This window comes from Sarcophilus harrisii, chromosome 1 (genome assembly GCF_902635505.1).
Source record: "Sarcophilus harrisii chromosome 1, mSarHar1.11, whole genome shotgun sequence".
Classification (NCBI taxonomy): domain Eukaryota; kingdom Metazoa; phylum Chordata; class Mammalia; order Dasyuromorphia; family Dasyuridae; genus Sarcophilus; species Sarcophilus harrisii.
The window spans coordinates 468,705,019-468,720,673 of NC_045426.1; the positions used below are offsets into that span (position 1 = coordinate 468,705,019).

The window sequence follows — 15,655 nt, forward strand, 5'->3', positions numbered from 1 at the left end:
GATTGAGAAAGGTTAAATTATTTGTTTAGAGTCACATAGTGATGGAGGCAGGATTTCAATTGAGAATTCCTGACTCTAAATCCTGTCCATCTTTCTGTCCAATATTTCTGTCCAATATTATGCCTTTGTAATTGTAAACAACAACTTTGTCCATAATAATGTCCCAGTGCCAGTATTATTTGATGAAGAAAATGATGATACCCATTTTGTAGATTAAGAAACTATGGTTTAGAGTTGTTTCAATTATTCAAGTTTTATCTTCCCAGATATATTGTTTACTCTTTGATGGCAGGTGTGATGTTGTTTCCTGGGGCATAGTAGTGAATATAAAGCAGGAACTCAATAAATCTTTGTTGAATGATTACATAAACACTCACACAGGTCATCAAAGATTCCTCAGGGAGTTTTGCTCAGATAATTCATTTTTAAAAAATATAAAAATAGAACAAAGAAGGAAAAGTAGTTATCTGAGGTTGAATTTGGTGGTTTAGCATCCCAGAACTCCTTTCTCTATAAAACTTCTTAATATAAAAGAGACTAATTATTCCAGGTTAATTTCCTAAGGATGACAGATATAAACACATATATGTATAGATAAATACACAATATACATGTATGTATGTATTTTAAGTGTCAATAAGCTCAGAATTTTCATAGAAAAAGCCTCTACTCCAATTTGGGAAGTCTAGCAAGATGATAATGATAGAACACAGTACTTGATGTTAAGATTCTGAGATTCAAAATTGTGGCTCCTTTAATATGACAGGATAAGTTTGAGTCCCAAACTCATAAAAGGAAAGAAACAAGTATTATAAGATCCCTACTATGTGCCAGCCAGGCATTGTATTAAGCACCTTACAAATATTACATCCTTTGGTACTCAAAACAAACTGTGATGATAGGTACTATTATTCCTCTTTATAGGTGAAAAAAATGAGGCAGGTAGAGATTAAGTGATTTACCCAACTAGTAATTGTTTGAGATCAAATTTGAACTCAGTTCTTCTTAATTCCAGACTCAGAGTGCTAGTTGCCATACCATCTCACTGCCTCTCAAAGGAAAATTGAGAACATCTCTTCCTTGTTGCTTGTTAAATTGTTCTTACAGGGACTGGCTTTTCTGTCAACCATCCAGCTTCTTTTATTCTGACTTAGAGTTATTCAGTTCTACATCATCCTCTTTGTCTCTCTTCCTTAACTCTGGACTCATTAACTTGTCTCAGGTAGTGACTCTTCAATTCTTCCAGAAACCCTGTTATTTACCCTAACTTCCTGGTGCCCATAATCATGGTGATTCTCCCCTATCTTGAAAAGGAAGAGAGGGAAGTTCATTTTCTCAGCTCTTTCCTAGGGATACGCTTGATCACTATTGCCCAATGTTCAGTCTTGTTATTTCTATTATTCTTTTCATTAACAATATTGGTAATATTATTTTCCTACTTTTGCTTACTTCAATACAAGATCATGAAATTCAGAATGGCCATAGAGATCATCCCATCATCTTCATCAAATCCTTCATCTTACTGATGATGAGACTGAGAGGCCCAGAAAAGGAAATTGCCCAAGACTACATATTGCCCATAAGTATATTTTTGCTTCAAACTCAGGCCCTTTGATTATAAACTCAGCCAAACTCTTTAGACTTGGATTGTTCTATAACTTCTCTTTTATAACTACTTTTGCTTGTCTGCCATATAAAGTTCAAAGCACTTAACTTGACATTTAATGCCTTTCACCCTTCCAAGATAGTCAGCATATATATGTGGAATTATAGGAATAGAAGGGACTTTATTGGGCCAATAGGATCAAATAAGCTGTATTAAAATGGTTGGTACAATGCCCATCACATAGTAAGTGCTTAATAAATTTGTGTTCCCTTCTCTCCTCCCCCCTACCCCCCATTTTCATTTTTTAGACTGCAAGTTATTTGGCTAAAATCATACATTCATATAAGTTCAACCTGAGATTTGAATGTAAATCTTCTGACTCCAAAATTTTCCATCATTCCTTACAATCTTTATCTTGAATATCGCTCCCCTTCTTTTTCTTCTTCTTCTTCTTCTTCTTTTTTTTTTTGGCGTCAATCTATACTTCAAAATCCAATTCAAGTTTCAATTTCCTTTTGAAACTTTCCCTAACATTTAACCAAGAAAAGAAATACATGCATCTCCCCAACTTTGATCTCTTATTTCAAATTTCCTTAGTAAATAGACAATCTGATCCATACTATTATGTAAGGATTCATATTATGCATAGCTTTAGAATTATTCTTTGTTTGTTTTCAATGTTATCTGTTTCATTGATACAATTTGATACTGTTCATTCACTGATACTGTTTTAATTCAATTGTTTACTATTTTATATTTACTTGCTGTTCATTTTATATAATCTTTAGGGAGAGCTGACTGATTTTTAATGAAATTTGATATAATGTAAAAGGGCATCAAAACAGCTCTTAAATTCAATGTGTGATTCAGTTTGCCATATCAAAACAAAATTATCACTGATGAAAATGTTCAAATAGACATGTAGTTTACCAATTTTTAGTGATTTCCAATGAAAATTGGAAATCTAGATGGAGCCTAGATGGAAATTAAGGACTGGGATTTATGGTTCACAATTATCTCCCTTGTAATAAATAAGGTATTATAATACCTTAATCAGTAGGTCAAAGATCTATGTTTTCTTTAGAGTAGTAATTCCCTCTACAACACTGTATCTATCACACTCTATCTTATTTATAAGCTGATTGATTTAGAGCTCCATTTAGAGAAGGAACCACAGAAAACACTTAGACTGACCTCCTTATTTTACAGCCAAGGAATTAAATTGTTTTGAAGCTAAATTTACCCAAGATTATATTGGTTATCAGGATCAGATGGTAAATTTTAGAGTTTCCAGAAACTCAGAGATTATGCAGTTAGTAAGCGTCAGAGGTGAGATTCAAGCTCAGTATTTCACTCTGACTCTAGCTTTGGATGCCTTTCTCCTTCAGATAAACAACACTTAAGAAATCTTCTCAAAACAATAACCCATGTAGGGACAATACTCAATTTTTACTATAGTTCAGGACTTCTTAAACTTTTTCCATTTGTGATCTGTTTTTACATGAGAAATTTTTACACAACCCTGGGTATATAAAATAGATAAACATATCAAATATTTACTGATAATAAATCATAATTTCATAGCTTCCACATTTAGTTACATGACCTCATATAGGGTCCTGACCCATAGTTTAAGAAGCTTTGCTATGGACAATTACCAAATGATGTACAACCTTCCCAATCTCCAAGGCTAATATGGGTATTGACCATGATTAGGGAAATACTGGCATTTGCTTGTTCTCATTAACAAGTGCCTCTGGAGTCCTTTTTCCAGCAGGCCTGCTGTTGATTAAAATAGGCTAATAGGAAACCCCAGAGTGTTCTAACATGTCTCAAGCTGCCATTAGTACTCCCAGGGCAGATCTTCACAGGTCTGGTTAGTGTTGTATTTTCTCCTTCTGGTTTCTGTTTTTGCTGTTGTTATTTGAAGTATATTTGTGACTCCACAATCTTCATGGTTTTGGCCTTCACCAGTGTAATTAAAGTGCTTGATGGAACTGAGGCCTTTTTTGATGTTTTCCTTTTTAATTCCTTTTTTCTGTAGTTATTAAAAGCTATACATACCAGATACGCAATTCTAAAAATGGAAAACCAGAGAACTTAACATGGTGATCTTTATTTTAAACTGTTGGGGTTTTTTTGTTTTTTTTTTTTTATTTCTTGCTGTTCAATTGTATCTGACTCTTGGTGACTCCATTTAGGATTTCCTTGACTTTGCTGGAATAGTTTGTCATTTCCTTCTCCAATTCATTTTACATATGAGGAAACTGAGTCAAATAGGTTTAAGTGGCTCTCCAGGATCATACAGCTAATAAGAATCTGAAGCTAGAGTCAGAGTAGTCTTCCTGACTTTAGGCCCAGTGCCCTATCTACTGTATCACCTAACAGTCTTGAACTGTATGTAAGACTTTGGATACTTAATAAGATGTAATTCTGTGATGGACATTGGACATGTTAGCCATAGAAATGGGGAAAAAGTCACCAATGTAAGGCATGGAATCATGCATGCAGGGTTGAGAAGGATTCTAAAGGTCATCTAGTCCAATTCACTTTATTTTATTTATTTATTTTTTCATAGCAGAATAATATGAGGCACATAGACTTAATTGATTTGGCCAAGGTTACACAGGTAGTAAGGGACAGACAGGATTTCTGACTTCAATGCCAGTGCTCTTTTCATTGTATATCAATGTTTCCTTGAATGTTGAAGCTCAATTTTTTTAGAATTTGGTACAATGTGAAAGGGCAGCAAGATATCTCTTAAATTCAATTTATTTGAAATTGAAGGATTATTTTTGCCCTCTAGCAAATGAACTAAAAAATCACATCTAGTTCTGGGAGTTCTCAGGACAGTTACGATATTCACTAAATAAATGTATTTTCCAAGTAATAGATATTTAAGGTATTTTTAAAAATAAGTTTATGGTTTTGATAATTTGATAAATTGTGTAGACAAATAACTAATTTTATTGATATTCATGATATTTGTATGTTCTATACCAGTTTTTTATTTTAATCTAGTCTTTAAGAAATTGTCATTCACTCAAACCCTGAATATTCCTCATACCTTTCCCCTCAATACAAATTTAAGATAATCTGGTTAAAGATTTCTAATATATTTTGTAGTTGGTACTGAAGAAAGGCTAGATAAATAATTTTAAAAGGCTGAAAGCAAGTTTTTTTTTATTGTAAATTTAACCCTTATGAAAATGTGACATATTATAGGATGTTATATAACTGCCTTCTCTTGACAAATTGCTACACATTTGTCAAAGAAGTTGGGGGAAGTTCTCTTTTCAAGAATATCTAGTTCAAACTAATGCTGCCAAAAGGTGATTATACTTAAGCTTTCAATCTGAACTAATATCTCAGCAAATGTTTTCCTGGCACAAATCTTGCAGGAGGCATTGCACTATGCACATGATCTTGGAGAGCCTAAACTTGAGAGCAAAAGGAAAAGTTGTCTCCATGTTTATGATCTTCTAGAACTTCACGAGTTAAAGCTAGTTGTTCATAAGGATTAAAACATGATTTTGTTAAAGGAAACATTTGTAAATTTAAAAAAAAGTATTAGGGATAACAAGATGTAAACATTTTATATCATAATCACAATTAATTATGTTTAAATTAATCATGTAAGTCATATTCCAAAAAATCCAAATTCTGCTAAGACATGTAGTCCTTGTGGTAGAAATGTCTGTCCACAGTTCTGGAACTAAATATCATGAATAAGCAAAGAAAAGAACCATATACAAGTATATTAAGAGGAAACCATGCAGAGTACTCAGAGTACTCTTTTCATTCCATAGATTACCACATCTACTTTTGTACAAGCTAAGAATCTTGCCTTAAGCTTCAAAACTATTGATTTCCTAATTTTGCCCAACTTGAGGATCCATTAGCAAAGGTAAGCTATGGAAGAATTTTCTTGAATGCCTCTTTAGATAGATTTACACAAATAAGGAGATAAACACTTGTTCCTCCTATCCTATCAATGAATAGATTGGTTCTGCATGGTTCTATTAGTTTGTATACCCTGACAGTGGATAACAAAGGTAATGAAGACAAAACTTCTTTGTAAACACTACTGCATCCTCTTAGAAATGTTTGTTTTATTGACTTCATAGCAGGAAAATAATACACATTCTTGGTTGTTTAATATCTCAAAATGCATTTTCAAGGAGGGTAAATTTTCATTTTAATCAGTCACAAGTCCAGATGAAAGAGGCAACAGTACAAAGAGGAGCAAGAAAGAAGGGATAATTTTTTCCTCCACAGTTGAGATGATGCTTAGGTTGGATTCACCTCAAACTCACTATAATTTTGAACAAAACTTTTGTCTAAATTGGAATTTTTTACCCTACAATTGCAAGTTGGGACTCCCATTAGATGAGCAAAAAATTTTATCTTTATTTTCATTAACCTCTAACTGAAACTTAGCATTTTCTCCAAGTACTTAAAATCCTTCCAAGAAGGATTTCCTAGGCTTACCAAATTTCTAAAGGAGTTCACCACACACACACACACACACACACACACACACACACACAAAAGGCTAAGAACTCCTAGTCTATATGAGGACTTCTTAAACTTTTTTCACTCATAACCTCTTTTTGCTCAAGAAATTTTATTTCAATCCCAGGCATGTAAATATATAAAATAGGCATGCAAATCAAACATTTATTGATAATAAATCATAATTTCATAATCCCCACATTCAGTTACACAATCTCATATGGGGTTGCAACCCCATATGTGATTACAACTGGTATTGAAAAAGTATTTTCAAATCTTAAGTGAAATTAATTGTTAATTAAAAAGTAAGCATCTCAGATCCAAAAAATATTCAATTGTCTTTGGTGATTACATGCAAAAATATTATTTTTGAAGAAATGTTCACATTAATTATATTTTAAAATTAATCTGTACAAATAACTAATAAAATGATCACGTATATTGGAGATAAATGTATCTGTTCTATACATTCCTAATCATAGTTATATCTTATTGAGCATTCAGTCACATCCCACTTTATTGTGAATGGCCTCCAAAATCCCATTCAACTGTACTATGAACTGACTCACAACATAGTGTTGTCTATACTCTTTAACAGCATAATGTAACTTACTGGGTACAGATTTGCATGGTGCCAGATTAGTCAATGACTCACACTCATATTGTACTGAATGTTAAGCTCTGACTCATACAAAACTGTGTTAGGAGCTGATTGACATTGTACTTGTTTGAATACTAGCTCACATCATGACTCACTTCTTAGTGCATTGGGTACCAATTCACAACATTCCCCTTTGGACAATGATTCACACTGATCATATTGGGATCTGACTTTTTCCATAATGTTTTAAAAGCCTCATTTACTGGGCTGCACTGAGGAACGAAATAGTAAGCCATGTTCCTTGATTTAGTCTCTGAATCTATCCAAGGATATATGGTAGATGTCTTTGAAATTCAAATTGATGGGTAATAGTTATTTCATCCACTGGACAAATAACCTTGGCTTCTTTGAATTCTTTGAAAATATTTTTCCTAGAAGATATCACTTTCTTAAATAACTTTGCAATGCCAGATACTCAGTTGAAAAATTCTGCAATTTTATTTTTAAAATATTCACATTAGAGATACTTTTTAAAGTCTGTTATTGGACCAACTTGTCATAGAAGTTGGCATTCTCTATGTGGACACAGTAGAAAATGATATTTTCATTCATTTCATTAGATAAGAGGGAGTAAGATAATAGAACTATGTTCTTATCACCTTCTCTAGCCCATAGAAGTCCAGGATAATTATATCCCCTTCTAAGTGGCTACAAAACTTCTTTCTACAAGAGCTTGTTTGTATTCTACAATTTAAGAAAGAATCAAAATGAATTTCAATTTGAAATTACTATGTCTTATTGTGACTTCAGGGGATTAATTATTGACTTCCATCATGTATAAAATAAGTAAGAAATTGGATAGTTGAGATTGTGGGTGATGAACTTTATATTGTAATCCTTATTTGTCCCTATATGCTCTAAATTTAGGCAAGTCTTTGAATCTTTACTTTTAGCAAATGCCCAAGTAATACAGAAGTCCAAATTGGTTTAAAGTGTGGTCTTTTTTTTCATGGTGGAAAAAAGCATCTGTGTAATCATTTTTATTTTTTTTAAAAAACACCAAATGATTGTATTTTGTTCTTATATAATACCATTAATTTTCCAAGTTACTTTAAATATGGGACTTGTAAATAAATCTTCAATATGATGTAGAAATAGGCCTGGCGTGGGAGATAAGAGATAAAAATTCCAAACTTGCCTCTCTATTCTGTGATATTGTGCAAGGACTTATCCTATCTTAGCCTCAGTTTCCTAATGTGTTAAAATTAGAGGAGTTTGAATAAATGATTTCTAAGAGTCTTTCCAGTTCTAAGATGTGATTTTTACATTAAGGATATTTTAGAGAATGAATGCAAACCATCCAACCAACTAATCAGTCAATCAAAAACATCAAGTACCCACTAAATACCAGGCACTTTGGTAGGTGCTAAGGATACAAAGACATTTTAGTTTATAATTTTCTTTCTTCCCCCCCATCCTAGATCAGACTTAAGTGATTTGCCCAGAGTCATACAGCTAATAAATGTCTGATTTGAACTCAGGTCCTCCTGACTCCAGGGCTGATGCTCTCCATTGAGCAAAAAAAAAATTTCTTTAAATTAAACATATAATACAGTAACTAGACAGTGCATCTACAAACCTAAAGACCTCCTTATACTCTATATGGAAACTCCACAGAGAAGACTGATGACATCTCCTTGATGGGGTTAAATAAGAGAGAGGAAGGGAGGGAGAAAGAGGAAGAGAAGGAGAGAGGGAAAAAGAGAGAGAGAGGGAACGAGAGAGGGGGGGAGACACACACACACACAGAGTCAGAAACAGAGAGAGGGAGAGACAGAAGACACACACACACACAGAGACAGAAACAGGGGCGGGGGAGGAAAGAGAGAGAGAGAGAGAGAGAGAGAGAGAGAGAGAGAGAGAGAGAGAGAGAGAGAGAGAGTTTGTGTAAGAGCTGAGGGACTTTTACCTATATCTGTTAGAGACCTAGGCTTGAGTGACAGTTTGATTTTTCTCAAGTAAATTTCTATATAGGGTCAAAATGATCTAAATTCTAAGGAACTCAGGAGCATGAGCCAGAGATTTTGAAACTTTCTCCCTTCCCACCAGATTGAACTTGGTCTAGGTAAATCTAGAGTCTGAGGTACTGGAATATAAGTTATAGCAGTATCTAAATGAAGTTAATTTATATGTAATATGTCAAGGATCAGAATACATTTTATATGTATACATTACCAATATATAACTTTTTTTTTTTAAATCAATGACCTATTTGAAAAACACGGTATAAAGGATATCCCTAAGGAAAAATGTATGATTATAAAAAGACATGGGTCAGAAATGTGAGAAGAGCAATGAATAGTAGACAAACAACTGTCTGTTAACTGCCTGTCAACTGACAATTGTAGAGATACCTAGATACCCATAGATATAACCACAGATACCCATAAAAGTGTGAAGTAAAAACACCTAGAGGAAGCACACTGAGCAGATTCTCTTCAGATGAAAAGATTGGTGACTTCCTATATTTCTATATAAGGAGAGACTAACCAATTTGTTTCTGGAAGTTACATGAATAAGATAAACTAATATAATTTGACATAACTTCAAAGCACTCTAAATAAGATTTCTAATTCTGAAGAAATGCATTCTATATGAAATGATTTAGAATGAAAAATTGAAATGGAAGAAACACGTCCTGTTCTCTAAGATTACTACTTTATTTCAGAAGACAGTTTGTTCAGAATAACCTGAAATTGACTGAAAATAATTCAGGAATACATAATAATTAATAAACTGTATAATGTATTAAAATCTGTAGTTGGAGACTTAACCTCCCATTTTTTGAAGTTTTTATAAATTCATCTTTGAGGGAATACTATTGTCAAATATGTTTGACCAAAAACTTTAGTTCTTATATTTTTTAATATCTTACATTGCTTAGTATAGTACCTACAGGTATCTACTACAATTTTATAGATTTTTAGAAAAAATATGAAAATTTTCATTATGCTTAATTTAATATGCAATCATTTTCTATATATTTCAAATATTCAATTTTCAAATTCCTTCAAATTGATAATACTAAAAATTATTCTGCAGTAGTTAAATTGTCAGATGATATGAACAGTTTTCAAAAGAAGGAATCCAGAGTATCAACAACCATGTGAAAAAATTCTCTAAATCACTACAAATGAGAGAAATTATATTAAAGTAGTTCAATTCTATCAGATTTGCAAAAATGATAAAAGAGGAAAATTATAAATATTAGAAGCACAATGGGAAAACAGGCACAACAGTGCTCTCTTGGTAGAACTGTGAAATAATGAAGCCATTCCAGAAAGCAATTTGGAACTTTGCCCTTGGAACTACTAAATTATGCATACCCTTTGACCTATCTTTTGATTTCCCATCTCATATCTCCACCTACTTATTAGACATCTTGTACTGTATGTCCTGTCAACATCTTAAACTCAACATGTCCCAAATTGGCCTTATAGTCTTCCCCCCAAATTTCCCCTTTTCCTAACTTCACTATTTCTATTGGGGGTATCCCCATTCTCCCAGTCATCAAGTTCACAGCCTAGGTTCATCCTCAATTCCTCATTCTCACTTGCCTCCCTTATCCATTTTGTTGTCAAGACCTGCCATTTGTATTTCCAGAAACAGCTTTTGTGTATGTGTGTGTGTACATGTATGTATATATACTAGTCTTCAATGAAATTGATACAACCTCAACACAGAGTAGTTTGTTGATTGGGATCCATGCCTCCAGTCTCCTCACTCCTATTCACTCTCTACTAGCTGTCAAATTTACACCTATCCATACCTATCTTCATTCAATAAATTCCAAAAACTTCCTATTGCCTCCAGGATCAAATGTAAAATCCTCTATTTGGCTTTTTAAAACCCTTCATTATTTGGCCCCCTCCTACTTTTCTAGTCTTCTTATACCCTATATTCCCAGTACTCTGCAATGCAATAACACAGGCCTTTTCACTATTCTTCAAATAAGACACTCCATCTTCCAGTTCTAAGGATTTTCACTGGCTGTCTCTATCCTTAGAATTTTCTCCCTCCTCATCTCCTCCTTTTTCTTTCTTGGTTCCCTTAAAATTTCAGCTAAAGTCCCATCTTCTACAAGGAGTCTTCCTTATATTAGTCTCTTTAATTAATATTAGTTTTCCTTAATATTAGTCTTTTCCCCCTGAAACTATTTCCAATTTATCTTGTATATATCATTTGTAAGTAGTTGTATGCATGTTGTCACCCCATTAGATTGTGAACTTAAGAACCTTTCCTTTCTGAATTCCCATCATTTGGCACAATGCCTGGCATGTAGTAGTAAGTGCCTAATAAATGCTAGTTGACTGACTATACCACTACCATTGCTGTATTCCAAAGAGATTTAAGAAAAAGGAAAAGAGCATGCGTGTGTGTGTGTGTGTGTGTGTGTGTGTGTGAAACATTTATAACAGCTCTCTTTGTTTTAGCCCCAAACTGGAAACTTTGAGAGTTGGGAAATGGCTAAACAAATTATTATATGAATGTGATAGAATTTATTGTACCATTAGAAAATGATGAATGGACAATTTCAGAGGAAACTGGGAAAATTTCTGTGAACTAATAATACAGAGGAAGTGGAGCAGAATTAGTACAATTTTTATATAATGACAATGAAACTGTAGAGGAAAATAACTTTGAAAGACTTTAGAACTGTAATTAATATAATGAAAACCATGAGTCCAAAGGACTGAAGATGAAACTTGACCACCCACCTCAGACCAAAGAAATGACAATATTAAAATGAAGACTGAGAAGTAAATTTTTGGGACAAGAAATTTATTTTGCTGGACTATTCAATTTATTATGAGGGTTTTATTTCTCATAAAAGCTGTTCAATGAGGGAATAGGAGGCAGATATAATAAATGCACAAATACATCTTTTAGAAAGATAGAAGTTTCACCCCATCCAATCATTTTATTTGAATTATAAAATAAGAAGTAGATTTGAAGAAAAAAGGTTGAATACTATATTTAAATAGGTTAAGAAACATCTTTAAAATACATTTCACTAATATATTGACTATGCTTCATACTCTCTATCTCTCAACATAAATATTGGATAGAGAAGTATTGAAAGGGGTATAGGAATCAGGAAAACGGTTCAGGTTCTGTTTCTGATACATTCTTTCTGTATAACCATCTGAATGCTCCTACACTGAGGAAATTGCAGAACTCTATTTCAGAGAATAGTATTTTCATGTTATTGATTTATTTCAATAGCATGATTTCAAACCCATTGTGCCAGCCAATAAATTAAAAAAGGTGCAGGGATATAAATTACTATGTGAACAAAAATTTATTAAAAATCATAAACTGTCATTCATAACTCTAGTAACTTTCAGTTTATAGTCACAGCCATCAGCTATGTTATCACAACCAACACTGCCAGGATTTTAAAGAATAGCAGGCAACCTTGCTGTAGTGGGTAAAATTCTGGGGTTGGAGTAAGGGAGATCGGGAATTTGAAGTATGCCTCAAATAATTGATAGTTGTGTGTTCTTGATCAAATCCTTTAACTTCTCTGGGCATCATCTTTATAGAAGCCCAATATCCTCCAAAGTCCCTTACAATTCTTAGTAGTTTTCACTTCTCCTGATCCCTTTTTGGGTTTTCTTTGGCAAAGATACTGGAGTATCTGCCTCCAGCTCATTTTTACAGATGAAGAAACTGAGGCAAACGGGTTTAAGTGACATATTCAGGGTCAGACAGCTAATGTCTGAGGCAAGAGTTGATCTTAAGTCTCCATACACTCCAGGTCTGGCATTCTATCCAATTTGCCACCTTAGTGGTCCACAGTTAAAAGTGCACAAGCCTGTAAAATCTTCAGCCTTTGAAAAAGCTCATATTCAGCATCAAAACGGGACACTTGGATAATAGAATACAAATGCTTTGAACTGAAAGTACTGGTGTGAATTTGGAAGAAGCTCTCCACTTTTGACATTTCAAGCACCAGGGATGCTAAGGTAAATAAACTGTTTTGGAACAAAGATCCGCTATAACTACTAATATCAATCCTATGACCATAAATCAGTGAAGTCTGAGAAAGTGTATGTGCATATGAGCCCAAAAAAGAAATCATGATGTCCAGTTAATTGATGGTGCCTGGAAGCAATCGGGGCAATTAGTAAGCACCACGAAGAGACTTCTGGAGGGGAAGAAAGAGTATTGGACTCTGCCCTTTGCTGAGTATGAAAAGTAATAAAGAAGGGTTTTCCTATCGACTCTTCTAAAGAGAAATCTGTTCCTGTAAGCAACTTCTCCATCTCCTCCACTCTCGTGGCACTAGTTGCCTCACGCCTAGCCAACTTTCTCTCGCTGGGAGATCTAGGTTGCTTTTCAACAACCATCCCCCGCCACCCCCTTTCCATAATCTTCCCCGCTGTCTTTCAACTAGAGGGTTCATGTTAGAACGCGAGCCGCCCCCTCTCTTTCACCCATGTCTCTGGTTTCTAGGCGGAAGATTCTTTCCTCCTGGAAGTCTCTGGATCAGCCTCCTCTCTCTTCTGAATTCCGGAAGCCCACTCGTTGTCTGCCTTCCTCCCCCATCACCTCCATCCCCAATCTTAAAGCTTGAGGGTTGGTGTCCTCAGGGCTCCCTAGTCTGTTTCACAAGGTTCTGACGGAGAAAAGGGGGGGGGGTGGTTCTTCCCAGGGGAGAATGAAGCCACTTCTTCCTTAGAAGTGGGAGCTCCCATTCCCCTTCTCTTCATGCCAGTGGTCTCGAGACATTAGCTGTCATCTCCCCGCAACTCCTACACCTTACAGTTACAAACTTCTCCAGTTCCGCTCGTAATTCTTTCCCAGCTTCTGTAGCTTCCAGCTGAGGGTGTGGAAGGATAATAATTCACAGGTTTGTTCAAGGAGGGACTGCCGGAACTCCCCAATTCTACCAGTCTGGGAGGGCTCAGTTTATTGATGTTCTTAGATTTTTCACTCTTTAGAGAACTTAAGTAAAGCTCTCTGAAAATATAATAATTCACTTCTGCCCTCCTTGGTATTCGAAGGATACCAGAGGGATCTAACTTATTCCCTCACTTTCGACCTGTCCGCCTCCTCCACCAACCCCGCTCCAGGCCATTATCTTCTCCAGAAGATACACAATTTATTCTGGGGGAAGTGGGGGGGGGGGGGGAGTTGTTCTGCTCTTCCTTACTAATAGTTGCATCTAAAGTCTCCCACCCCTATTTACAGTCAAGTTCGAGAATTTGGGCTCCTGGAATGTCCTTTAGTTTGTTTAAACACATTTTTTAGTTTAAATGTAAAGCTATTTAGTTTCCCTCACCATCCCACCTCCTTCCTACTCATCCACTTAGGCTAGAGTCAGTTTAATTATGCAATCTTTAGCTAGACCCACACAAATAATCGATCTAGTAACCCATCCCCCATCCCCCAGCATTCAACTCATTAACCAAAAAAAAAAAAAAAACACCTCAAAAACCGAGCACTTAAAAATGAATGGAAGAAAGTAACGCACGGAAAGAATAATACCTCGACGCCGTACATCTCTTCCAGGCGAAAAAAAAAAACCTTTATAGTGGGGGTGGGGGGGAAGGAGCTGAATTCTATAAAGAAAAGTGGCAAGAAGCTTCTTTCTTCTTGTCCCCAGCGCAGAAAATTAAACTGAGACCCCCCAGGCCCCGCCTCCGCTCAACCCCAGCTCTGAGAACTTCCCCACCCCGCAGATAGTCCACTTTGTTCCGCAACTTTAGGGAGGGGAAGGTAAGGAAGATGAGGAGTTTGGAGGTGGCGGAGCGAAGAAGCCAAGCTGAGAGACGATCGGTACTTACAAATTCACCATCAGTACCAGGAGACAGATGGAAATCTTTGTTTGGATCGGATCGGTTAGCGGCGGGCTCCTCACCCAGGGACGGCGGCTCGCCAGCCATGCGCATGCGTCCCCCAGCTTTTCTATTCTTTTTAATTATTATTATAATATTGATTAAAGTGATTCTTACTACATTGACTACCCCACTCACTCCGTTCTCTTCTTCTGCCCCCACTTCTCTACTCTTATTTTCCACTCCTTCCCTTTCTGATTACAAACAAAAATAAAGGTACTCGCTGCAATTAATCCTACTCCTTGCCAGCTAGCTATCTGGATTTCCCAGGCTCTGCCTTCAGCCTCTGCTGCTGCTGCTGCTGGGGTGGGGAGCGGGAGGCAAATACAGAGTCAGCGGCAACGTTAGGCTGCATAAAACAGGGAGGAGGCGTGGGTTAGATTGGAGTAAAAGAGAAGTGAACCGTGAACATCTGTGAGACTGAATAAAAGTATCTCTTCCGAAAGGACAGCTCCCTTCCTCACTCAGTCCCTGGACAGCAGCATCATTTTCCCCGCGGAAGCTGAGCACAGCTGTAATTTGACAAGCTAAAGGAAAAAGAACTGAGGTGCTTAGAGTTGTCTTGTGTTTTTCTTTTTCTCCTCCCCCACTCATGCTTCACCCATTGCTCTTTGTATTATGAAATACTGGAAGTGTTTACTCGAAAGATAGACAATGTACAGCTGGAGTTCGAAAAATCACATCTGTGAGAGAGGAATGGGGTAGATGAGTGGGACAAAGCATTCTTTGAATACGTGTATGTGCCTATGTGTATATGAGAGAATATGTGGAACTATGCTTATGAACTGTAAGTGTGGTAAGTGAACTACTGAGATGTGGAGTGTGGGTTGGACTAGAGTCGGGACGAAGGCTATGCCTGTTTAGAATTTTTAAAAAAACTACACATAAAAAAAATTCCAGGACACACTTCTGCCCAAAGGGCTACATCCTACGTCTTCTTCAGTTCAGGAACACGTTGCCCTGTCCTGCCGCCCCCACTCCTGCTCTTAATCACTACCATCTCTTTTCTTATACAATGAAACTGAGCCT

General features: G+C 35.8%; 1 protein-coding gene across 1 annotated transcript in view; it reads right to left on the bottom strand.

The window, feature by feature from the left end:
* The window catches only part of RGS20 (regulator of G protein signaling 20), a 78,048-nt gene extending 62,991 nt beyond the window's left edge, over positions 1 to 15,057 (bottom strand). Inside the window, exon 1 of the mRNA XM_031946401.1 lies at positions 14,576 to 15,057. Within this exon, the coding sequence (XP_031802261.1) occupies positions 14,576 to 14,680 (105 nt within the window). The 5' untranslated portion in view covers positions 14,681 to 15,057. The remainder of the gene's footprint in view (positions 1 to 14,575) is intronic.
* Between the last annotated feature and the right edge of the window lie 598 nt (positions 15,058 to 15,655).